The sequence below is a fragment of the Sinocyclocheilus grahami genome, unplaced genomic scaffold (assembly GCF_001515645.1).
Source record: "Sinocyclocheilus grahami isolate Dianchi unplaced genomic scaffold, SAMN03320097.WGS_v1.1 scaffold351.1, whole genome shotgun sequence".
Taxonomy (NCBI): domain Eukaryota; kingdom Metazoa; phylum Chordata; class Actinopteri; order Cypriniformes; family Cyprinidae; genus Sinocyclocheilus; species Sinocyclocheilus grahami.
In genome coordinates, this window is record NW_015505530.1 from 926,467 (window position 1) to 951,354 (window position 24,888).

The 24,888-nt window shown below is 38.0% G+C and overlaps 1 protein-coding gene and 1 pseudogene across 1 annotated transcript; both read right to left on the minus strand.

The window, feature by feature from the left end:
* Positions 1-530: 530 nt before the first annotated feature.
* On the minus strand, positions 531-4,618 carry LOC107548637 (dorsal root ganglia homeobox protein-like). The gene is made up of 6 exons (XM_016229408.1): positions 4,561-4,618; positions 3,998-4,098; positions 3,389-3,490; positions 1,547-1,716; positions 1,345-1,457; positions 531-862 (listed from the first exon to the last, which is right to left on the minus strand). Exons 1-6 carry the CDS (start codon positions 4,616-4,618, stop codon positions 531-533), a joined length of 876 nt encoding a protein of 291 aa, XP_016084894.1.
* Positions 4,619-6,587: 1,969 nt separating this feature from the next.
* On the minus strand, positions 6,588-23,563 carry LOC107548635 (DNA excision repair protein ERCC-6-like; annotated as a pseudogene).
* Between the last annotated feature and the right edge of the window lie 1,325 nt (positions 23,564-24,888).

A 24,888-nucleotide genomic window follows, 5' to 3' on the forward strand; every position in this document is an offset into this window, starting at 1 on the left:
TATCATAAAACATGACAATCCACTTAATATACAGTTCTGTCCTTGATTATTATCTTACATATATTATTTCACAATAGTACATTTATATTTCAGCATGGCATATATCTTGACACAATGCAGAATGTCAATCACCACCTGACTTCACAGTACACAAGTCAAACATCCAAGTGGATTGTGAAAAATTAAATAAGTTCACATTGGCAACCAGGGAGTTTTCTTTTACCACACAGCATGTTCAAAAGTCATTCCGCCACAAAAACTGAATTACAGCACCCACATACACCCGAACAGGGAAAACCAAAGGCAAGAATCATGAGTAAAAGTGAATGAGGAGAGGAAAAATTACAGTTGAATTAATAGTTTGACACATACACGCAAAATACGCAACAAGGGATTGCACTTAACACCGTCCTGTCCGGGGTATGTCAGTGCTCTCAAAAAAGAGGCAGCAGGCAGTCAATATTTGATTATAAATCCTTCATCCAAAGTGTGTCCTCAAATTAGGAAAAAAAACAAAAAGCAAGACACCTTCATTTCTTATCCGGACCCTCCTTTTGGCAGTGCAGATGTTTGTCTGGAGTTCTCCGTATTGATGTGATCTTAGAGGTACCGGAGTTAGGACTGGAATCGCTTCCTCCCACAGAAACAGTGCTTTGGCCCAGCCCGACCCCTGGACCTGCTCCAGTCCCGGTTGTAGACCCTGCCCCCAGCAGGTTGGCTGACTGCAGCACTGCCTCCGAATGTTCCCTGGCCTTCATCCGCAGGGCTGCGACACTGGCTGTCCGGTTACTCTGGCACCCATATGGTGGCAGGAAGGAGAGGCCCATTGGGTCAGGCACACAGCAGGAACACAGTGGACTTCCTAATGAGAGCAGAAGAGTGTGTCATAATGTGGCAGTCATTTTTGTCAAAATTGAGTTATTCACATATTCTTATTCTGTGAAAACTTATTTACATCATGTGATGTTTTTTAAGTTGTGTACATTTTTCAGACTTTTTCAGAAAAAAAGGTTTCAGAAAAAAATGTTCTATCTATAAAGTATATGGAATGCAAAAACTTTGAAGCTCAATATCTCAAAACCGCTCAGAATGCAGAGAGAACTATAGATCTATCTATCTATCTGTCAATTGGTAACACTTTACAATAAGGTCTCATTTGTTATAATAAGGTCTCATAAGGTAATGCAATCTATCTACGTTTTTAAATATATATATATATATACAGAGACAACTAAATATGATAACAATATGTTGTAGTTTCATCCACATCAGTTGCAGTAACAAAAAATATCAAACCTATCTGACACGTTTCCATGATGACATCCAGTAGATCCTGGATCTTACCTTTTAAAGTTGCCACTTGTGAAAGGGCTTGTGCGTAAGTGGCTGTGTTCAGCAGAGTCCCAGGCAGACAAGATGGGAAAAAAGGTCCACCTGAACCCACCACTCTGTTAATACTGCGGATAAAGGAAAGAATTTGGCATTATATCTCTTGACAAAAACAAACATATATTCATGTGGACATTTAATTTGATGATCCACACACTTGTGCTGTAGTTCCATTGGTTCTTTCTTATTTCTGCCGTGGTCAACAGGAGACTGGTTGAGGTTTCGTGCAGGAGGGATGCCGTCACTCATTTGTTCTTTGCTTCCCTCCTGGTCTGAAGTTCCTCTCTCTGTTTTTCTCCACTTTGCCCTTCGATTTTGGAACCACACCTAAAGAGAAAGCACAGTATAAAAAACTGAGTAATAATGAGTAATATTCTCTCTCAGTTTGATTAAAAATCAAAATTCTGTTTTGTCATTTTTGTTTTGTCACCTGTGAATTGATTTATTCTGCGGAAAGGAGATGTTAGCCATCTTTTGCCTAACATCTGTGTTCCACAGAAGAAAAAAAGTCATACAGCGTGAGGGTGAATAAATTACAGAATTTTAATTTTTGGGGTGAAACCCACCTCTGCTGAAACCCAATATAAAATGTCATTTGTTAAGTAGCAGTTGCATAAATATTAGAATGATTATTTGCACCCAGTGCTGATTTCCGAAATGTGCTGCAGAATCTAACAAGCCAGTGACTTATTTGAAACTTCACGAACACAATTGCTGAGCATATGCAGTGAAGTTCTTGTATGTTAATTGAATGAAGGTCATTGCCTATAACAACATTTAATTGAGCAATTTTTCATTATCATTTTTTAATGACTTCCTACTGACAGTCTCCCTGCTTCTGAGAGAGAACCATGATGAAGTCGTTTATTTCTCTATTTAGTGATTGTTTGACAACATCAGATTCGATTAAGTCTGTGCTCTCTAAGGCATTAATCATATTTGAATGGGAAAGGTTGCATAATGCATCCACATCTCCAGCGCCTGGCCAGCATTGTGCAAAGGTACAATGATGCGAACAAACAAAACGCCACACACATATAGCTGCTCTCTCCACATAATATGAAACAACAGTTTACTGGCAGGACAACAATATTCACAATGTAATTGTGGCAACATTATCTCACCCTTGCACCTTCCAGCTAGAAGTCATGATCCCCCAGCACTGAATGCTCCATAATTGCACCATTAATCTCAATTTGCAGTTTGTTCTTAATGCAGCACAAGCCAATTGACATTTTAAAAACGGTGGGCGCCCACTATACTACAACAAAAAGAAAATTTATTTCCTAATAATAATGTAAGTTTAATATCCCTGCATGCTGCGACCGATTCATGTTCAGATTTAATAATGGGAATCGGGTAATCCGATTAGAGAGAAATAATTTGTTTACAATCCCTAATTTACAGCAGCGAATTCCATTATCGCGTCGCAGTCATTGGTTTTAAGCGATAGTAAGATGACCCTGGGGAACAAAAGGGAAACTATTATATTCCCCACAATTAGATCTGAGCTCAGAAGGAAACCCAAAAGCAAATCTGGAATGCAGGAAATTACATACAGACACATTGAATGCAATTACATGTGGCCAACTTGATATTACCGCGGATGTTTTGCAAGGCCGCAGAATATGAAATCGGAGGTTTCAGGTGCATGAGCGCTTTATAACCGAGCAAAATCGTTCTCGGGACGTTTGTCTTGTTCGAAACGCACTGCACCCTCTCTCCATTTGCTGAAACACGGAAATGGCAGTGCATCTAAGCAATTTTTATACCTTAGAGACGAGGGCAAATTAGCGTAGAACATTACCACTAGTTAATTATGAATGACCGATTAATCAACCTAATCTAATATTCTACATTATGTTGATGTTATTAAAGCGCATCACGGAAATGACAGAGTGGCTTCATTTACTTTCTTTGGCCAAACGTGCTCGGTGCGCATTTTGCGTGATCTATTCGTTACATCTCTGGATCAGGACAGTTGTGGAAAATGTCTCACCTGGACACGAGCCTCCGTTAGGTTGATTTTCATAGCCAGCTCTTCTCTCGTAAACACGTCTGGATAGTGGGTCTGCGCAAAAACCGCCTCCAAAGCCTCCAACTGTAAAACATATTTGACATATTCATTTCTTGAATTTATGCATTATAATTCAGAAAGAAATATATTGTAGGCTATTCCTTGCGTTTGCTGAGAATTAATAATTATATGCATAGTGCCCTGTAAAACTACAATTGTTTAACTGCTGCCTTAAGTGGTAGAAAAGGCATTACACTTTTTCGACTACATTTCAATTACTGATTTGAAAATGCGTTACAAGTAACAGGAATTGTTGGGACACTTTGAATGGATGTGGAAACAAATATGTTCAAATGAAAACAGTTTAACCTAAATAAGCAAATGCTTGGTTTTTGCTTTACAAGTTTACTTCTAAAAGGCGATATCTTCGCCATATAAATGTATGTTTATGTGCATCTACACACTGCATGCCTAGTCCAAAAAAAGAAAAATAAGCACAGGACGTTTATAAAACAACATTACAAAGTAAGTTTGAGAACAGTGGTTCTATTTTGTATCCACTGTAAATCTTGCTCCTCACTGACTTGATACCTGTTGTAAAGTGAAGGTCGTCCTGTTTCTGCGTTGTTTTCTGCGCAGAAAACCGTCATCAAAGTCTCCAGAGGCGTGATTCCCAAACCCATTTGTGTTCACTATTTAAAACAGTAACGCGACACTTTTAAAATATAACATTTCTGTAGGATAAAAACATACATTTTTGCCTCTCACAAAAATGCATCTCACTTAATCGTGATGCACTAATTCACAGGGAACAGTTGATTTATTGCATTCATCTGCTAGAGACCTGAATTGTCGCTTGACACGATGAGAAACCGTGACCAACAAAATGCCAGTTGAAAGGCATGACATCTAACATCTGTTCTCAGACAGACTGCAACAAAATGTCTCAGCTGGGCGGCTGTCAAGCTCCTCGATCACGTTACAATGTGGCAAAATATTAAACACCATAAAACAAACACAAACATAGGCCTAGGCTAATTATTAAGTAACTTTGATTGTCAGATATAATGCACATTAATTAATATATAATTAGCCTACAAAGTTAACATTTTAGATGAAAGCCCAATCTTACAGAAGAAATCAATCACACTTACATGTGTTGGTCCTGCAGCACTCTCCCTCTAACTGTGGAGGACAGTGAAAGTAAAACATGTTTCCCGGTGCTTTGCGAGTGGAGAGAATATTTCACTCTGCAAAGAAAAAAATGGCCAAGCGTAAACGTAATGCTCGCCAACTATTACTGCAATCGCATGCGTCTTAAAAAGATAACTTTGAACAATGCTAATACGTTTCTGCAACCGATTTGAAGCGCATAAAGTAAAAAGCATCTGCACCTATAGATGGTCTTTATGCAATCGCTCTTCTCGTGTCTCCAGCTCAACCTCAGCAGAGCAATCGCTCTCCCACCGTCAAGCACTGAGCGCTTCAGTTTATCCGCTCTCTCGCGCATAAGGAGGGAGTGACCAGATGTCTTTGTGACTGTTTAGAGCATGACAACACTTGCCTTTATAATCTCCCACGTAATTGCAATTAATCAGATTTTCGTTTTCAAGTCATTTGGATAGGTTCTCCGCGGCCAACCGGCTTGCGCACGTGGTGGAAACGTCCAAATCCTCCAAGGCACTAATACTCCGAAACTTTAGCTCGATGCACGCATATTCCCAAATCACAAACACGGGCACAAGCACGATGCACTTTTTTTTACACAGTTGCTTTTTATATTAAAAATCTAGATGACTGTTTTTGAGTTTAAAATTGGCTGTCAGACCAGTAATTGCTCATTATATGGGTTAGGGGTCCACTTTATACGAGAATCCACTGGCTGCGCGCTCGCAGGTCCAAATTTTGATTTTGTTCACAGCAAGGGGTCCAAGGATTTATTTCCCACTCTCGCGTAAATGATATGCAGCGGGACCCTTTCAATTACTTTTAAAACGCACGCGGGACGCCGCGCGCAGACACCGCCGCTCCTCTGCTGCTGGAAATGAGGCTCCGAGTAGCAGCTGAAATTTTGAAGTGCAGGACGGTATTGGATGAAATCACATAAACTGCAAAAAAGCAAGTGTAATGGTGCATAATTGGTTCTCTAATAGCATTACACAAGGATAATAGCCTGTTATGGCCCCCTGCACTATTAGTGCTTCCCTGGCGTAGAACGTTTATGATATTAAGAGGGGAATATAATGATATTTTAGTTATTAAATGCGTGTAATTAATTTATGCACCGCTGAAAATAAAGTTGGTGTTATGATCTCGTCAAAATGCATCGGAAACTGGGGGACGAGCTCTGTATAACTTCTTGACATTTGTAATATTATACGGAACGGAGATATATTTAAATTGATCAAACCTATAGATCAAGTGATTTCTACGACCGTGAGAGTCTGACTGGGAGTGTATTACAGCAGTATATGTGCCAGATAAAATAAGTGTCATAAAGCACTCTATTTAAAACATATCTTTAGAGTGCACGTGCGACTGAATAATTGCTGTTTTAAATTTTTGACTAACAGAATAATTGTGTGTGCATGAGGCCTCATGAGAAAAGAAAAGACAAAAGAAAAAAGAAAAAGAAAAGAAAAACTTTCAGTACCCTGGTCAGCGACAGGACAGCTTGCGCACAAATATCCAACATTAAAAATAACTTTTTGATTAATAGACTACAAATGAAGAAGTAAATTATTATTCTGAGCCCATTATCGACTGCATAAACGAATAGAAAGTTTTAATGGTCGAAAACTCGAATAGAGCATTGAATAAATGCAACTCTTTGTTTTATAGTTTCAAAAAGCATTTTGCAGTTAGTTAATTTAACGATTTATTCGCTCTCATTTGAAGAGAAATGTATTTTAACAAAAGCACTAATTAAAAAAAATGTTTTGCAAGTATTTTTGAAAATATTTATTTTTAATTGCTCGTGTGCTAACTCGCATTGACAAACAATATACGACGAACACTAATTTCTGACACATTAAGTTACAAGAAATAAAAGCCTGTCCCTGAGAGGCCATGGCATAGTGATTAATGTGCAACAACAGACAATCATAGTTCTTTTCAAAATGAGATCCAATAAGCCCCTGTGAGGTGGTGTCTCTGGCTCATCATCTAGTGATGCATTACATTTCCTAGATCATATTAATAAAATGTACTAAGGAGTTGATCTAAAGGATGATGCTTATTGGGTAACTTTTAATGAATCCATTTAATTGTTAAAATGTGTACAGTATTCCCTCAACTCCATCACTGGCGTTACACATTGCAATTACATTAGATCTCATTTGTTCTCAGTGAACAAATAGTAAGTGAAAGGCAGAGGTAGATACTCTCAAGACATTAAATAATGTTGATTTTATAAGTTTCAAAATCACCTTCACTTACTAAAATGTAATGGAAACAAATTGGCACTAAGCACCTTTATAGGGTAGAAACCCTATATAAAATGTATATTTTCCATTATTGCCAAATTATTGGTAGAACAGAGTACCAATAATTGAGTGAATAATGAAATAAAGAAAATTACAGCAGTATTATAATAACATTGTAATATATATTATAACATAGTATAGAAAAAAGTACTGGTCTCAACAATAATTGCAAGAATAACACATTTTCAAGAGATTTCCAAGTTCAAGTAATTTCCAGGAATTTTACAAAAACCAACAATAAGATGACATCACATTTTTTTCCATACAATAGGAGCGTTTTACAATAATAGGGCCAATACAATTCTTTTGTACTTTTTGCAGCCAACCTGGAAAGTTCTATGAGGTTTATTGAAATGAATTGCATTTACACATTTTGTAATGTTAAAATAACTGATGCATCGGATCACCTGTTCCCAAGTGTGAGGTATATATTCCATTTGGAGCTTCTCAGTTAATAGCTTTTAATATGCTCTGGTCCGTCTACCTGTAGTCAGCTTTAAGCTTCCACATCCCTTCCTGTCCAGGAAGTCTATGGAACTCACAAATATTCCTCAGCAGTTCTCTGAACACTGGTGTTTGTGTGGATGTGAGTCTCGGGGTGAAGTACTCCAGGATCTCCTTGGTGCTCGCCTGGCCATCCACCTGAGCTTGTAAGGCCACAAAGTTCCTCAGGTCAACCAGAAGCTCATCGTGTTCTGTAGGGGTAGCATGCACGGCAGCAGACTCTCTCTCTCGCCCTCTTCCTCATCCTCTCGTCTCTGGGGTTGATTGAGATGATTCCTGGCCCTCATTCTAGCAAGGAGAGAAGATGAGGAGAGAGAACCAGACTCCTCCTGCGCTCCTTCACCGCTGAAGTGAGCAGCAGATCCTGGTTTCTTTACAACTGACTTCTTTATAATATCGGCATCCTATATTTAAAAAAAAAAAACACAACATGTGTGCCCAACAACCATTTATTATTCTTTTGGGGGCTAACAGGATATTGTATCCTTATTGACATACCTTGCATTTCTCTGCTGCTTTTGCCATTGTCCCAGACAACTGAGACAGAAGTGAGTTTTTCTTATGCCCAAACCTTCTCCTAAGAGCAACATTTTATATTTACTTAAATTTATTAAAATTTGATAATATTACAATACACATTATTTTTTATTTCCATTCAGTTTAATAAAATCAAAATAGACATACTTGACTGGAGGTGGGGTTGCTGTTGTTGACCCTCTTGAGAAAGAAAGCCTGCAGTTTTGTCTGGAGATCTTCAGAGCTCTCAGTGCATCCTTCGCAACCCTCTTGGCTTCGGCTTCCACAAGCACATAATGTTCGATGCCTCCATGATGGTGTCGTGCTTCATGACGCTGTGGATCCCTGATTTTTTAAAGAGTTTGGCTAGAACATATTCGTCACTCTTTTTCTCATTTTCTTCCTCCTCCTCCTCCTCATTTTCCTCTTTCTTGAACCTCCGTTTCTTCACCAGGTGAGAAATGCGACAGCCCTCAAACTTAGCATCTTCAGAGTGCTTGCGCTTTTTATGCTTGCGCTTGTGTCTGTCTGAGGATAACGTGTCCTTTTCTGGCGTTTCACAGTGCTTTTTCTTCTCTCTGTGCTTTTGAGGGCTGTTCGCAGAAGAATGATCTTTACTAATGCTGTTTGCCAAACGATCAGCAGTGGAATGAGGTTCAAGGCTATTGCTCTGCGACCCAGACGCATTGGTGTTTGAGAGACCATTGGCTGAGGTAGAGTTTCTGCTTCCTGACAGAGATGTGTTATCTTGGTCGTTAACACAAAAAGCAGATGAAGTAAACGATGATGGTCTGGAGGTTCCCTGAGAAGGACGGGAGGTCTTGTGTCTTTTTGGAACCTGGACATCTGACCCTGTGCCTATAAAATAAGCAAAAAGACATCACAATTTAATAGAGCTATGTATCTGCACTCTCAGGAAAAAATGTGCTAAAAATGTAACTTCAGGAGTGAAACTGCTTTTCACTGGTGCAAAGGTCAACTATGTATCTTATTTATCCCTAAATGGTTAATTGTAGTAACTTAAGGGCACATATTACAACCTCAAGATAATAATATGCATCTTTTCGGGGTAGTCGAGGTACAAAGTTGTCTCTTTAAGGGTACTACCCCTGACAGTGTACCAATAAAATGTTTTTAAATGGTATTTACAATGACTTCAACATGTTCTCTTTGTGAAACCAGCCAAATGAACAGAGCTGTTCTTACAAAGAAAATATGTTCAAATTGTTAATATATCCATGAATTACCTGCAAATATTGCGCTGGTTTCTGTTCCCTGGGAGCCGTCAGGATTGCTCAGCGTGAAAAGTTCATAAATGTCATTAGACTTGAAAAACCGCCTCTGCTTAGGATCTTTTAGTACTCGGTTGGTGAGAAACTGTTTGAAGATTTGTCTATGGAAAGAAACAAGAAATACTGTACTTTTTTTTTTTTTAAATCATCGTTATGATACACCCTAGTCCCACATTTTCTGAATTATTTCCTTTATATCCTAAACACTGACACGCCACAATCTCACCCTGCTGGATGGTTTATCTGCTTAACAAATACATTGCGTCTCGGGTTAGTTTGAAATTGCAAAATTAATATGCAAACAATCTTGCTCTTCACAGTCCTTTCCAAATTCTCATCGCCTCCCTACAAATAACCCAGTAGTCTACAACTAGTCTACAATTAATTGTGTTGATATCTAATTAAAAAAAATAATGCATTTCAATTTCTGTCTATTGAGCTCCTGCAGACAGAAGTAGGACATTATGGATTATAATAGTCCTCCTCACCATTACCAGCTCCATCTCAATGCCCAATCCTAGGAAACTAACCTGTGGTAAATCTTCTCCTCAATTGTTCCAGCTGTCAGCAGCCTGTAAACCGTCACCTGCTGCTTCTGCCCAATCCTCCAGGCACGCTCACGAGCCTACAGGAAGAGGTCAACAGTTCACATCAATACCGTTCAGTGCTGCACGCTTTAAGAAGAATAGTTTGCATCAGATACAGCGAGAACATGCGTTCTAGATGCAAGATGCTGCTTTGGCCAACCTGAATGTCCGTGCTGGGGTTCCAGTCTGGGTCGTAGATTACAACCCTATTGGCTCCAGTCAAATTAACTCCCAAACCTCCAACTCTTGTTGTCAGAAGGAAGATGAAGATGTCTTTGTTCTGGAAAAAAATTGTTTTAAAAGCTTCTTAACCATCACAGAGAGCATAAAACAGGCACCGTGATCTTGTTCACCTGGTTGTACTGAGTGATTAGAGGCTGTCTGGACGCAATGGTAGTAGTGCCGTCCATTTTGAGATACGAGAAGCCATTCTCCCTCACAAACACCTCCAAGATCTCCAGCATCTGTGTGTGTGGGAGAAATGGTTTGAGACAGAGCATTGAGAACAGGATTAGTGCTAATAGGATTAAGTGAGATTAATATTACATGTACAGAAGTACCAACTGTGTGGGTTTTAGGTTCTCTCTGAAGCCAAATCTCATTTCTATTGAACAAAGACAGCTGGGTCCTGACAGACACCCTACAATGCAATAAGATCTCCAAATGAATTCTATTAGAGGGCAAAATGACATCATAACTTTATTGGTCCTTTAGTGGTGCTGCAGGAGATAGTGAGAGTGCAGCTTGTCCATCAATACTGTTGGTTTATTCGCACCTCTTTACTTCAATGACGGCCTGATAGATCTATTTGGATGGATTTGCCGAAAATCCACCGATCATATCATTGCCATCCTGCAAACATTTTTTTTTCTATCCTTATTTTTGTCACTCCTTTCTTACCGACCTGCCTGGACTGGGTGAAAAGCAAAACTCGGTGTCCCTGTTTGAACCACAGGCGCAGCAGTGACTCCACCACAATCATCTTCCCAGAGCGTTTCCAGTAACCGAAGTGCTCCTCCTCAGTCAGCTGCTCATCAGGGATGCCTTGGAGCAACCGGGGCCCTCCTGTGAACAGATCCGGGTGGTTGCAGATCTTCCTCAAAGCTATGAGGCCTGAGAAAACCTAGAACCACAGGGTGGGGAATTGAGATTAATACACCGGATGGATATGTTAATATACATTTAATGGAGGAAGAAAAACAGTTCCCTTTCCTTATGAGCAATAGCAAACACAAATCTTAATATTAATAAACCTGGTTAATTTAATGATGGTAATTGACCAGAGCAAAGTAAAGTCTCTTTCTTGAAGTAAATGCAGCAGTCTTTGCATTATATATGTGGCTTAATGGAGTTTGTGACCACATAAGAGGGGTTTGTAAACTGCTCTGCAACCTACAGCTTTTGCCTCCACAAAACACACTTGGAGCATTTTGATGAATAGTTTGTATAAAGGAGCTTCTCCTTGCTGTGACACTTCACACATAAAGAGAGTCAATAGATCACAGGGACTGTTTTTTTTTATGCAACAAGCATCTTAACAGCTGTATAAGGCTGACACAACATTTATCAATGAAAAGAGATTCTGCATGCTTGTGACAAGGTAATTATCAACAAAGAAAATATATATGTACATACATATTATTAACAAAAAGTGCAGTTCAAAAGTCCACTTTTACATTTTTCTAACGTAACAGGTTTTTTTTCATTACACACTGGTATCTGCATAATTTGCTTGAAAAGTTAGTACAAGTGAGTATTTCAAAAGCTTAAAACTTGATGATCATGTTCTCCAGCATGATTTGCAAATTAGCTTTTTTTTAGCGACCAACAATTAATGGTGAATCATACATACGGTGTATCTTATTCATTTTACATGATAAAAAATCTAAAACTTAGTTTTAGTTTAAATTAGATTTTGATGTTTGAATCCCACTAATACAATTGGAGTGTTCAAACATTTCACTACAAATTCCTGAACCTCTTTAAATGCTTCTCTCTACAGGCTTTTAAACATGTATGTGAACATATAATGATACAGCCTGTCATTGCTCTCAAATAAATGGATAATGAATATGTGAGGAACAGAAGATCATCCATTTTAAACAATCACATTAGTGTTTCACACATGGATCCTTTACCCGCATGTCTCCATTCAGAATTTGATAAACCTCCTTGGAGTCCAGAAAATTCTGGTAAACCTGCCGCTGATCTTCTGTTAATCTGCAGAACAGGACCTGTTCGGACAATAAAACATTATAGGCTGTAATTTTTGATGTTCTGACGGAAGGCAACATATATTTAATAATTTTTATAAAATATATAAAATAATTATTCAACAGTTAAAACAACAGTAGGAAGTTTCAATGTTTACATCTCTCTGATCTTCTGGAATTGCTTGGTGACAAAGCTTGATGCTCTGGCTTCATTTAGAATTTTTTAAGAGAAAACAGAGTTACAAAATAACTGGCCAAACTGTGTCTGAAATGCAAGTTACTAAAAGCAATCTCTAACTCACAACTGTGCTGTTGTCACGCAAGGAATGCACAGACAAATAGTGGAGTATAGATTTATTTGTTATATGTATTGTATGGGCACCTGTACATTTTTGTCAGGTAAAGAGAGGTTTGCTTTCACATCAGCCTTCATTCTTCTCAGCAGGTAAGGGTTAATCGTGTCACGAAGAACACAAGCATATTTATAGGCTGTCTGGACCTGAGGAATAGAAATTAAAAAATAAAACCATTCGCAACAAATCAATAACAACATTCCCCTGCAACATGAAAACGGTTGATAGAACTTAGACTCAAAATGTCTAAAATGGCTAGTGACAAAGGTGCTTATAATGTTAATGTTTCTATTTTCAAATAAATGTTTTTTTTTTTTTTACTTTAGTCATCAAAGAATCCTGAAGATTTGTACCACAGTTTGCACAAAAATATTAAGCAGCACAGGTGTTTTTATCATTAAAAATAAAAATGAAAAAAAGAAAATGTTTCTTGAGCACCAAATCAGCATATTAGAATGATTTCTGAAGGATCATGTGACACTGAGGTCTGCAGTAATTACTGCTGAAAAATCAGCTTTGCCATCACAGGAATAAATTACATTTTAAAATATAAAATGTAGTGTTTTTACTTTTTTTTTTACTGTATTTGTCAAATAAATGCATCTTAAATGCATGATAAGGGTCTTTCAAGACACTTCTTTCAAAAACATAACTTTTTTTTTTTACAGACCCCAAACTTTTAAACAGCAGTGTGTATGTTTTAACTTTTTGCAAGCAAACACACCAACTAAAATCTATTTATGTTTTTGGCTAATTAACACGCATCCACTTCAATACACTTTATGAAAGGCAAACAAATATGTGTGTCCTGAGGCATGTCAACAGCCGCTTGTTCTCTTTCTCTCCTCCTATCAGCAGATTGAAACATTAAAGATTCATAAGAGTGCTGCTGGACTCCAGAGGGGGGCTGCACTCTTTTATCAATAATGTTCTCCTGATCCAGCGTTAGGCCAAATGCCATTTAGCTGTAATTTAAAGGGGTTTGCAGATCAAAAGAAAGCCTGCAGTTGAACCACAACACTGCAGGACATACAACGAGCCCGGATTAGGGCCCATTTGAGAGGACAAAAGAGAGAGAGAGATACAGAGAGAGAAGTGTGAATAAATAGTGATACAGCATATGCTTCAGTAATGAAGCTGGCTGCAAAAGTGCTCAAGTCTTCATGTTTCCTTCTTTCTGGACTTGTAAGCCATCATTCTTTTCTTTCTTTCCTTTTTATTTTTGTCAACGATTTTTAAAAAAACCCTTTCCCTCCACTGTTTAATTTTAAATGGTCCAGCAATATAACAAATACATTTTTAAAAGTACAAATATTACATGTAGTTTCTCAATATATAAAGATGTAAAAGCTGCATGCATAATTATAAAATAATTAGCAAAATGTTGTTTAAATGTCTAATGTCAATGTTGTCATTCTCAAAATCTCAAAAGACAAAAAAAGTTTTGTGAATTTATTATTATTTTTATTTAGTTAATTATATATTTTATTCATATACTCTAGAGGACACTAGGACTTTAAAAAGTCCTGTTTTTAAAAAAAAAATTAAATAAAAAGACATGAATAGACATGAAAATGCAAAAACAGTGGGATTTTTTTTAATCACCAATCAATTTTTATTTTTTATACCAAACTTTGTATAAAGATGATTCTCAACTATGCTATGAAAGATATAACAGAATGATTTGATGATCATATAACAGAATGATTTTGCTTTCTGCAATATGTGTGTAAAATGGCCCTAAACAGGCTTTTTCCATTATATACAATGTATCTAACTATGTAAACACTGTATCTAATTTGCATATTAATGTGTTTTTGGGGCAACATGTAATGAAAAAGAAGTGTAATAATTGGCAAGATTTTCATTATCATATCTTATATAATTTCTTTCCATATTCACTTGTTGTGTCTCCCAAAATGCGTAATAAACATGCTTTAAGTCCTGGTGTCCTCTAAAGTGGACATGTATGAAATTGATATCCTGTTTCATAACAAAGTCCTATTTTGATTTGAAACCCCATAACATTTTCCTGAGATGTTGATTTTTGACAAACAATATGAAAATTAGTCCGATTTAAATGATCATTACAAAATATTATCATGAAACAAGGGTGTTTGATCACTAAATTAAAAACTCCATAGCTGGGAGTCAGATACATGTGCAAAGTGATTTTAAATAGTGCACTGGATGGATGTTAGTTCATTTTTCATATACATATTTTTCGTGCAAAGAAATGCATACTGCATAAAGTGTAAATTCCAATTGCAAGATTGTAAAAACTTCTCTAATTTCTCAAATGAATATCCACTAAAACTAAATTTATGAAGGTATGAGGCTGGTCAGCAGGACTGTGCAGACAGCTGGGAAAGGAGAGAGCGCCATGAGCCAGAGGTTAGCTATCTACAACCATTTAATAACATTAATAATTAGTAAAGGTTTTTATTATTGGCAGAGGAAACATCAATAGCCTTTTAAAGCAGTTCAGAAATGAAATCCATAAAGTAAGTGTGCTATTAAAAAGCTTTCCTAATAATGGCGTGTCTAGATTCCATTCACCATACAGCTATCACTACACTGTTAGAATTTTTTTTATATGCCTTTGAATTAATACAGCCACTTCCATCTCTGTGTAATATACAATGTGTTCTGTGTGCATTACACAGTTATATTTGATGTAAATTATAGGCTTATATATGAATAATAAGAGAATTTGAACTGCATTGATCAGTAAGCTCTGGGTGATGAGTGGTTCACCTGCACTGGAGACGCATTAGCGTATCCTCCCATGGTAATGGGCATGGAGAACTGCTCCATGAAGATGGCCAGAGTCCCCAGCTTCCCTGGAAACACGAAGTCAAAAAGCGACCACAGCTCTTTGAGGTTGTTCTGCATGGGTGAGCCAGAGAGGATAAAACAAGTGGGGTGTCCGGAACTGTGTACAGAAACAGAAATCAGTGACAATCCTTCATACGTTACGAGATCAAAATAGTTTTAGAGCTGATCTGCACAAGCAGTTAGATATTACTTGACAATAAAGCCCCCTTTATGATGGATTTGGTTTTAAAGCGCCATTAGTTTCAGTTTATTCAATACCAAATCAAGTGTTGCAAAATTTCTAATAGATTTTTTTTAATATAGCGATCAATAGCACTGGAGCTCATATAATTTGATACACACTAAATAAAGATCATTCCTTAAAGGTCTACTAGCTTTGCTTGTGTTCTTTTGCGATACCTCCGAGACTTCAATTGACAGCTTGATTATAAAATGAAGAAATCTGTAATAAAGAAAGCAACGGTCACCTGCTTGCATGACATAGTAACCCCAGCATTGGGGTTCCTAATTTTGTGGCCCTCATCCAGGATGACGTAATGCCAGTCGTACTTCTGGATGTAATCTTGCATAATACGGATGTATGAGTAGGAAGTGATGAGGATGCTGTGACTCGCCACTATTTCCGGGATGAGCTTCTCCTGAAAATGAGGAATAAAGGAGTGAAACCTAAAAGAAAGTAAACTCGCTTGCACAACAATGTCTTTTTTGGCAAATTGAGGAAATTGCGATAGGTTGCCGGTCTCAGGCCCCTGGCGATAGCGTCTTCATCAGAACGACTAGTCTATACGTCTGCTTTGATGTCTCACATGAACGGTCTCAAGTGTGTTCCAATTATAGACGTGCAAAGCAACTAACCTCTGTCCCCAGCCCCGCCTCCACACTTTTTTTTTTTACTTTGTAGCCAATTAATCAGGTACATCTGCTCTACAGGAGTGTTAGTGTTAGCGTGAAGGCATTATCATTAGGTGCCAACGCTGCATAAACGTTCCTCTGTCTCTCTCCCACAAGCTCTTGAGACCAACTCTCCACCTAGAGGGCAAAGCACGGACTGCCAGACAACAACCTCCATTAATCACTGTGTCAGGCAGGATGGGGAGAGGGGCAGTGAAGACCACTCACAGTAAACGCTTCACAGCCGCCCCACAGCAGCTCCTGCTACCTTAGCTTTAATTAATTTAACATTTCCTTGGAGCCAATTCGACTCCAAACACTAGGATATGTGCTGACAAGGGGAAAATCTCACGCTGGCATAAACGTTACAGGCCGAAGTGACACAGTTCATCTCAATCTTGTTGTCATGTAGCTTCTTTTTATGGAAAAGTTTGCGTGTTGAGATTACATACAGAGTGGAACAAAACCGTTTACATTATGGAAGTCTCAAGAATGGATGTTCTCAGCTCCAGGAAAGCGTGACTCACCTTTTTGCTGGTGAAGGAGCCCGTGTCATGGAGGACAGCAACACGGAATGGAGGCCACCAAGTGTGGAACTCCTTCACCCACTGATGCATCACTGTAGCCGGACACACAATGACCGTGGGCCCCAATCCAGCATACCTACATGAGAGGAGAATGTGGTCACAACACTGGGGGAACTATGAGAGTTGGATTACTAGTTTTAATATGTAGTAGGTTTTTTAATAAGCAACAAGTCATCTGGTGTTCATATGGGGTAAACAAAAGCTTTCAATTAAATATAATTCCAGCCCCACTTTCTTCAGTGGCAAAGCAATAAATAAATAAATAGATGATACCGTTGAAAAGTTTGGGTCATGATGACTTTTTAAAAATAAATTAATACGTTTAATAAGCAAGGATGCATTAAATTTATCAAAAGGGACAGTAAAGACATTAATGACACACAAGATTTCTTAATTCAAATAAATGCTTTTTATTTTTACTTTCAATCAAATAAAAATAAGTTTCCACAAAAATATTAAGCAGCACAACTATTTTTTATTATTTTTAATAAGAAGAAATATTTATTGAGCACTAAATTAGTATATTACAATCATTTCTGTGACACTGAATCCATCACGCGAATAAATTACATATATGTATAGATAAAGTAAGTAATATAAATTTATGAAATAAATATACATATAAGCTATGTTGTGAATGTGAGTTTGCATTCTACTGCAAAACAACGTTAAGAAACGGCTTTCTATAGAGTTGTCCTTGAGGTTTGCATTCAAAAACACATAACCAGCGTAAAATGATTCATGAACCAATGACTCTTATGAGTCAGTTTGTTTTAGTGATTCAAAAGCATCTTGTAGTGCAACCTTTCACTGAATCCATCAGACCGGTTACTGAATCACCATGTGACTTCAGTGATATCATGCACATCGCAATGAGGCGAGTTTTGTGTCAATACATTATTGGCTTATTATCCGTAGTCCTTTTTGGTAAAATCCACCTACAAATGTTTTACTTGCAATTACACACATTACCTTCAAGGTGATGAACCCCATGAGTTTACACCACAGCTGTTCTGCTCTTCCTCTCTATGCGAGTGTTCACTAAAAGAGATGAACTGACGAAATGCACTAAATGGCTTTGGGAGCATTACGGCTTGATATGATATTCCAGATTGTGAAAGCCATTGATAGCGAGCCATAATTGAGTTTGCAAACAATCAATTTGCGGATGGGCGACGCCAGACAGCTTATTGACCATCCAGGAGGGCCTCCACCTCAAGTGTGTATGGCTAGAAAAGCAAAAAAAAAAGTTTTTAAACAGGTTTAATTTTTCACTCTCCCTGCCCAATGAGCAGTCTCTCTTTCATGTCACGTCCTTGTTTCTCCTTCATGCCGCTAAGAGAATTAGAGGAATATCATAATTGAAACGTCTTTAATAATTCACGCCAAACCTCTCTCCACCAGAAATCCAGCTGCTGAAATATTCTTTGCGGATGGGCGACGCCAGACAGCTTATTGACCATCCAGGAGGGCCTCCACCTCAAGTGTGTATGGCTAGAAAAGCAAAAAAAAAAGTTTTTAAACAGGTTTAATTTTTCACTCTCCCTGCCCAATGAGCAGTCTCTCTTTCATGTCACGTCCTTGTTTCTCCTTCATGCCGCTAAGAGAATTAGAGGAATATCATAATTGAAACGTCTTTAATAATTCACGCCAAACCTCTCTCCACCAGAAATCCAGCTGCTGAAATATTCATCGCAGTTGAGACTCTTGAGTCTGGGAGGGGTGGGGGAGACGGCTGACGTCTGTGTTTATGTGTGTTTGTACACATGTATGTGTGCATGTGTGACTGGGTGGCTGATGATGATGATGATGAGCATGTTTTGGAAAGGACAAGACTCAAAGAAAAGACAGAATGAAGAAAGAGAGTAGGTACAATTATTATGGAAGCCCATTTCTACCTTAGATTAAATTTAGATTTTAAGATATTAAATAAAAAGGAATTTTAAGATAAAGTTTCAAATAGGAATATACAAGACGTTTATTAATAATATATTAATATATCAATTACTTTTTGATTACTTAGAAAATCCTTTTTTTATTCTGAAGCTGAAACAGATTTCCATAAATACAGTAGATATACAAACTAATAATGTATGACCATGTGGAGTCCCTTGCCTGTAATTGGAGCCACGTGTTTTTAGCTTGCTGTAGCTCAGGCCTGCCAGGAAGGCAATTATCTGGATGGTCTTGCCCAGGCCCATCTCGTCTCCCAGAATACCTCCTGCTTGCTGGCAGTGCAGTTCCCACATCCACCTGACACCTGTCTGCTGAAACCTGGACAACAAAAGCAAATGTTTTGTCGCACAAAATGCAGATCCAGCACAAATACAAACACAGTGGCTGATGAATTAATCATAGGGCCATTATCACTATTGATTCTGGATAAATGGGCCATAAGTGTTGCCCAATTGATGTGCTGTAAAACACAACCAGAACACAACAGAAGTCTAAAGCACTTCACCCCTCCCCCTCCTTCACAGTTCAGATTTCGGGACTCATAAAATCTTTTTTACACAGTTAATATTTCCCATTGTACGTGCATGTGCAAGAAAACCATGACTTATTGATTCTTTTCTTTCATTAAGAGAGTTATGTGTGATTTGTGTTGAGCCATACTTAAAGAGTATCTTCCAGAGGAAACCAGGCATTTTAAATCCTTCATCAAACTCTGCGTCACTCTCCTCGGACTCATCCTCTCCTGCTTCTCTCTTCACCTCTTTTTCATGAAGTCTTTGTCTTTTCCACTTCCTGCAAGAAGACAAAACCACAGCAATACCATTACAGGCATCAACTTGAGGCCCTTTGAATCAGCACATTATCACTAAAGATTCACCAATACAGACCAATCAGCATTAAGCATGATTAGTTGTTGACCGATATATATCAGCCTTGTCAATATTTGGCATTTTGTAATGATCCCATTGGCCAAAGAGTTTTTTTGGCTGATCCAGCCAAATAGTTTTTTTCTTGCCGCTATGTTACATTCACTGTGGACCATATGAAAAATGAGTGTTACCTGAATATGATTCCCAGTGCGCACAGACTTTTACAGATTACTGAGTGTCCTTCCTTTTTAGTCATGTTTTAACTATTTCTTTATTTGTGAAAAATATTTGGATCACAGAATCAAGAAACTGCTATCAAAAGTATAAATATCTTTATTTTAGTTTTATTTTTCAACAAACTAAAAATATTTTTTCATATTGATTCGTATTCAAATTACTTGTTTCTAATTTCTAATACACATGTAAAATATATATAAATTTAATTGCAGCATGTGTTATTTACACTTTACATTAAGTGTGATATGTGAAATCACATATATCTGCTTTATATTGGCCTACAGCCACCCTGCTCTGCGTGATATTGTCCATCAAAAAAATTCATATCGGTCGACCACTAAGCACAAGGCTAAGCACAAGGCTACAGGTTCAGTAACAAAGTGGCTCGAGTAGCTGTGCTGCTTGTCAAAAATAGAAACGCACCACAGACTGGTGTGGACACAGTGTCACACTGAACGGTCGAGCCCACAGACATTTCCCATGCTGAAGACTTCACATAACGCATTTGATTAACAATCTTCTCAAACTAAAACAAGTCTACTGCTGACATTTAAAATCTGACTCCGTTAAAGATGTCTCCAACGGGAAAGTTCGCAAGGTACAGGCAGGTACCAAAAATCCCCAGGCCTCAGTTTTTAATTTCCTAGCCAAAGAACTACAGACATACAAAGACGGAAACCGATGAGAGAGAGAGAGCGAGAGACCGAGAGACCTTTCCCTTCCTCTGCCCCTCACTCCAGCAGTCCAGATTTAATTGACCCACTTCTGGCTTCAGGGAAAGCTACAGCAGTTAGTGGCAGTGTCGTCAGAAAGGCAAATTAAGATTGATACAGACAATTAGGAGTTTGAGCTCCCCAAGAAAGGTACACAGAGAGGAGTGTAGGGAAAAAAAATCCATCTTCATTTGGGGTTGGTTCTGTCACTCCACAATGAAACTGTTCCCTTTATCTGGGGCTTCTGAGACTGCACTTGTAATTAAGTCAAGACTAAGTATTGGTTCAGTTAATTACGCTTTTCCCCCCTTTCCTCCATCGCTCAGCATTGCTTGCGCTACACTGTAGCAGAATCGAGTAGTCACATTCACATTTAAACCAACCAGAGCGGAGAAACTATGGAGAGAGAGCGTATGCCAACACAATTTGCTTACTATAAATACAAATGCATAAATCTTGTTAGGTTTGCTTCCATCTATTTGCATGTTAACACTGGAATAAATACATGCATACCATAATGAGAAAATATGAATAGGCATAGAATTTGCTTAGTCAAGGAACAGCTGCCAATCTCATCAGTGGATTAGGCTATCTGTTCTAGCATACATGCTAGGCAAAGTAACTAAACATATGAATGGCCTTTGACTGTAATGATTGTGACAGTTTAGGAAATAATGGATTCAGACTAAACTTACCTAATCCTTTGCCTGTAATACTCAATATCTCCATCATCTTTACATTTTTTGACTTTTTTGCCTTTCTGTGAGTCTTCATCCTCTGAGCTGCTAGGAATGTACTCATTGCTCTCATCCTCCTTCTTGGGCTTCCTGGTTTTGGCCTGGTTCTTCTTCTTGTATGGTTTAAGTTGGTATTCTTCATCTTCATCCACCCAGAACTCATCATCATCTCTCTCTGTGTCCTCAGGATCCATCAGTTCATCACTCGGGACGTACTCTGAACCCTCGCTGTCAGACGTCTGCTCTCCATCGCCTTTCCTCCTCCTGGCTCGGGGTGGCTCCTTCTCCACCTTAGGCAAGGCTTTAGGGTGAGCCTTCAGAGCAGTCCTCTGGAGTTTACACATTCGCTTTTGGAGCTTCTTATCTTTGCTGGAGAGGGATTTGTTCTTTTGCACTTTGCCATCCGTGGTCCGTGCTGAGTTCTTCTTAGTGATCTTTTTCTTTAAGATGGGTCTCTTCCTGCTATCCGCTAACATGGCTTGGTCAGCAAGGTACTTGTCGAAGTTTTCACTGAGCATAACCTTTTGAGGCTCTTTCTTCTCATGCTTCTGAGGGATCCGTGAACCGAAGGGGGTCATGTGACCTGTGCGGATGAGCTCTTCCCACTCGGACTCCTGAGCTGGCATAAGCATGCTGCCCAAGGTGGATGGGCCTGCTTCTAACAGAAACAAACAGAGTGTAGAATAGTACCACTATTAGGCCCACAAAAGCATATTAAAGCAAACACTGAAGACAATAAGGGAAATTAACTTTCCATGATGCAGGCATTCTGTAACATTTTGTTTAAATGTGTAGAAATTGTTTTTCATGAATGAATGAATAAATAAATAAGCTCTGAAAACACTTAGCATAAAGAATTTTTGAACATTTAAATTGTATGTGTAGCATTTATTGTGATCATAAACTGCATTATTTACAACTATTTTTTAAATGTTAAATAAATTTAATATAATATTAACAACCATAATTGTCAGTATTATAATTTATTTCAGCTCGATGAGTCAGTTCTCATAAATTGACAATATGCTGAGAGATTTTTATATATCTAGAAAATAATATCTAGTGGAATATATATATATATATATATATATATATTGTAACAAATTCCGAGCCCCAGCATTGCTCCTTAAAAGGTTTTTGCAGTGAGAAGAACCACTATTGTGTAAGTACTCCACACAAGTACATTAAAGCAAATATTAAAAGACAACTTTGCATGATACAGACATTCTGTAAGTGTAAAATATGTAACGCTCATTGTATACATGAAATGACTGTTCCGCAAGATCAAAAGAGCATATGATGCTCCAATACATTTCATTGATAGGGCTAATAATGCATGTAAAGCCTCTGCAAAGAACTGTGCTTCAAACTTACCTTCGTCATCCTCAATCAATAATTCTGCCTCAAGCTTCTGGACATCCTCTCCGTCAAGAACAGCCTGCAGTCTCCTCTGCTTGGCTCTGATCTTTTATAAATGCTTCTCCTGTAAAAGGCAACAGGCTTAAAGTTAAAATATATTTAACATAAAATATCAATCAATTAAAAAAAATATATATTAATAAAAGGATTAAGCTTTCTCACTGAGATGGGTGATTTTATCTGATACATTTCCAACAATATAAAATCCATAGTGGTACAGGGTAAACCAAGTCAAAAGACAATAAAAAAATTCCAGTTTATGCTTACCTTGTTCTCTTTTTGTCGTTTGACAGACTAAATTTTCCGACTGATGTCCTTGCTAGAGGCAGCATGAGGGGTTAACTGCTCTAAAATTTTGTTGATGTGTTTCAAAGCAGTTGTACATGACCTGAAATGCATTACAAACCAACTACATTATATTTAGCTTTTAACGTCCTCCTTTGACAGACATACATAATGTACACTGTTTCAAGATCAACAAAGAAAGCATAAATTCACCTGATGTCATCCAGTACGGACTCATATTCTTTCTCAGCCTCAGCTTTAGCCGCAGCCTGGTTGGCCTCCTGAATGGCTTTATCCACCTGCTGCAACACACCTTGCTCGAGAACATCTTGGTCGTACGCATCCACTCCCAATCCCTGCAGTTCAGCAGCCTGAGAGTTGAAGTCTACTGACCAGATCTCCTGACGGTTGATCAGGAGCAGGGCCTGTGATTTCCTAGGATTCTGTGAACCGACATTCTCCGGACATGTAGCCGCTGGCTCTTCCTTACTGCTTCCTGGGATGGAAAGGTCATTGTCTTGTTGGACTCCAGGAGTAAGGGCACTGACAGGGCTGGACAGAGGAGCCAGGGCCTGGTCCTTGTTACCTTCTACTGGCATTGCCAAGTAGCTGTGAATAGGGATGATCTAAGACTGTAATCGTAGACATGTTTGATTACTTAGACACCAAAGTAAAAGTACTTTAATAACAGGGAAACCCTTGAATTATAATGGCTTATATAACAAATTACATTTTAAAATGTATTTTCTGTCGTAAATATCTCTTTAAAATGGTTAAAACATCTGTACTGAACAATTACAGTAACTGTCAACCCTGTTGAAAAAAACAGCATATGCTGGTTAGGTATGTTTTGATGCTGGTTTAAGCTGGTCCTTTGCTGGTTTATGCTGGTCCTTTGCCAGCACATGACCAGCATAAACCAGCAAAGGACCAGCATCCCAGCGTCAAAACATACCTAACCAGCATATGCTGGTTTTTTTACTACCAACAGCCACGAATGTCAAACACACAATAACAACGTGATGAATGGATCAATTTGAAGACAAATGTTGTTATATTGATATTTGATTATTCAATTTCAAATGGAAAACTATTTAAATAGTGACTTGTCTAATAGTATAGGCTTACAACTAGCAGTTGTTATAGCCTTCAACTCAACTCACGACTTTTAAAAAGCACAACAAACTCTTTTAAATGATTTATTCGTTTAACGTGAAATCCATTAAGATCTCGTTTTAGTTTTGCTGTGTACTACTATCTAGCTAGCATGTGAGCTTGTTATACACAATCACTGCATATTAAACTGTGAAGGGAAAAAGTTCAAGGCACCGTATAAATGTCACAGGCTGAGGAAACGTGTCAAAATAAAAGTCAGTAGCGGACGTACAGTGAAAGTAAGAGCTTTTTTTAATGTTGTGCATAAATTAATAATGGCAACCATTATTATCAGTTGATTGACCTTTTTTATATGTTTAAAACATTATGTAGTAGGCAAACATGCCAACTTTGCCACTTAATGGACACTTTACAAGATCATACAGCGCCCTCTTGAGATCAGAATGTTTTCAATCCACTGATCTGGATAATATAGGTCAGTGTTACAATCCCTTCCATGAATCCATGGTAACCCTCTTCATAAAATGTTTATTTTACAGTTAAAGCTTTCAACATTATTAAGGGATTAAAAAAACCAGCAAAATGACCAGCATAAACCAGCAAAGGACCAGCATCCCAGCGTCAAAACATACCTAACCAGCATATGCTGGTTTTTTTACTACCAACAGCCACGAATGTCAAACACACAATAACAACGTGATGAATGGATCAATTTGAAGACAAATGTTGTTATATTGATATTTGATTATTCAATTTCAAATGGAAAACTATTTAAATAGTGACTTGTCTAATAGTATAGGCTTACAACTAGCAGTTGTTATAGCCTTCAACTCAACTCACGACTTTTAAAAAGCACAACAAACTCTTTTAAATGATTTATTCGT

Excerpts from the sequence above, each read along its gene's own strand:
- LOC107548637 (XM_016229408.1), bottom strand. The coding sequence starts at position 4,618 with ATGTTTTACTTTCACTGTCCTCCACAGTTAGAGGGAGAGTGCTGCAGG. Across the intron at positions 4,099-4,560 it reads GTGCTGCAGGACCAACACAT|TGAACACAAATGGGTTTGGG; the intron begins GTAAGTGTGATT and ends TGTTTTAAATAG. Across the intron at positions 1,458-1,546 it reads CCAATGGAACTACAGCACAA|TATTAACAGAGTGGTGGGTT; the intron begins GTGTGTGGATCA and ends CTTTATCCGCAG.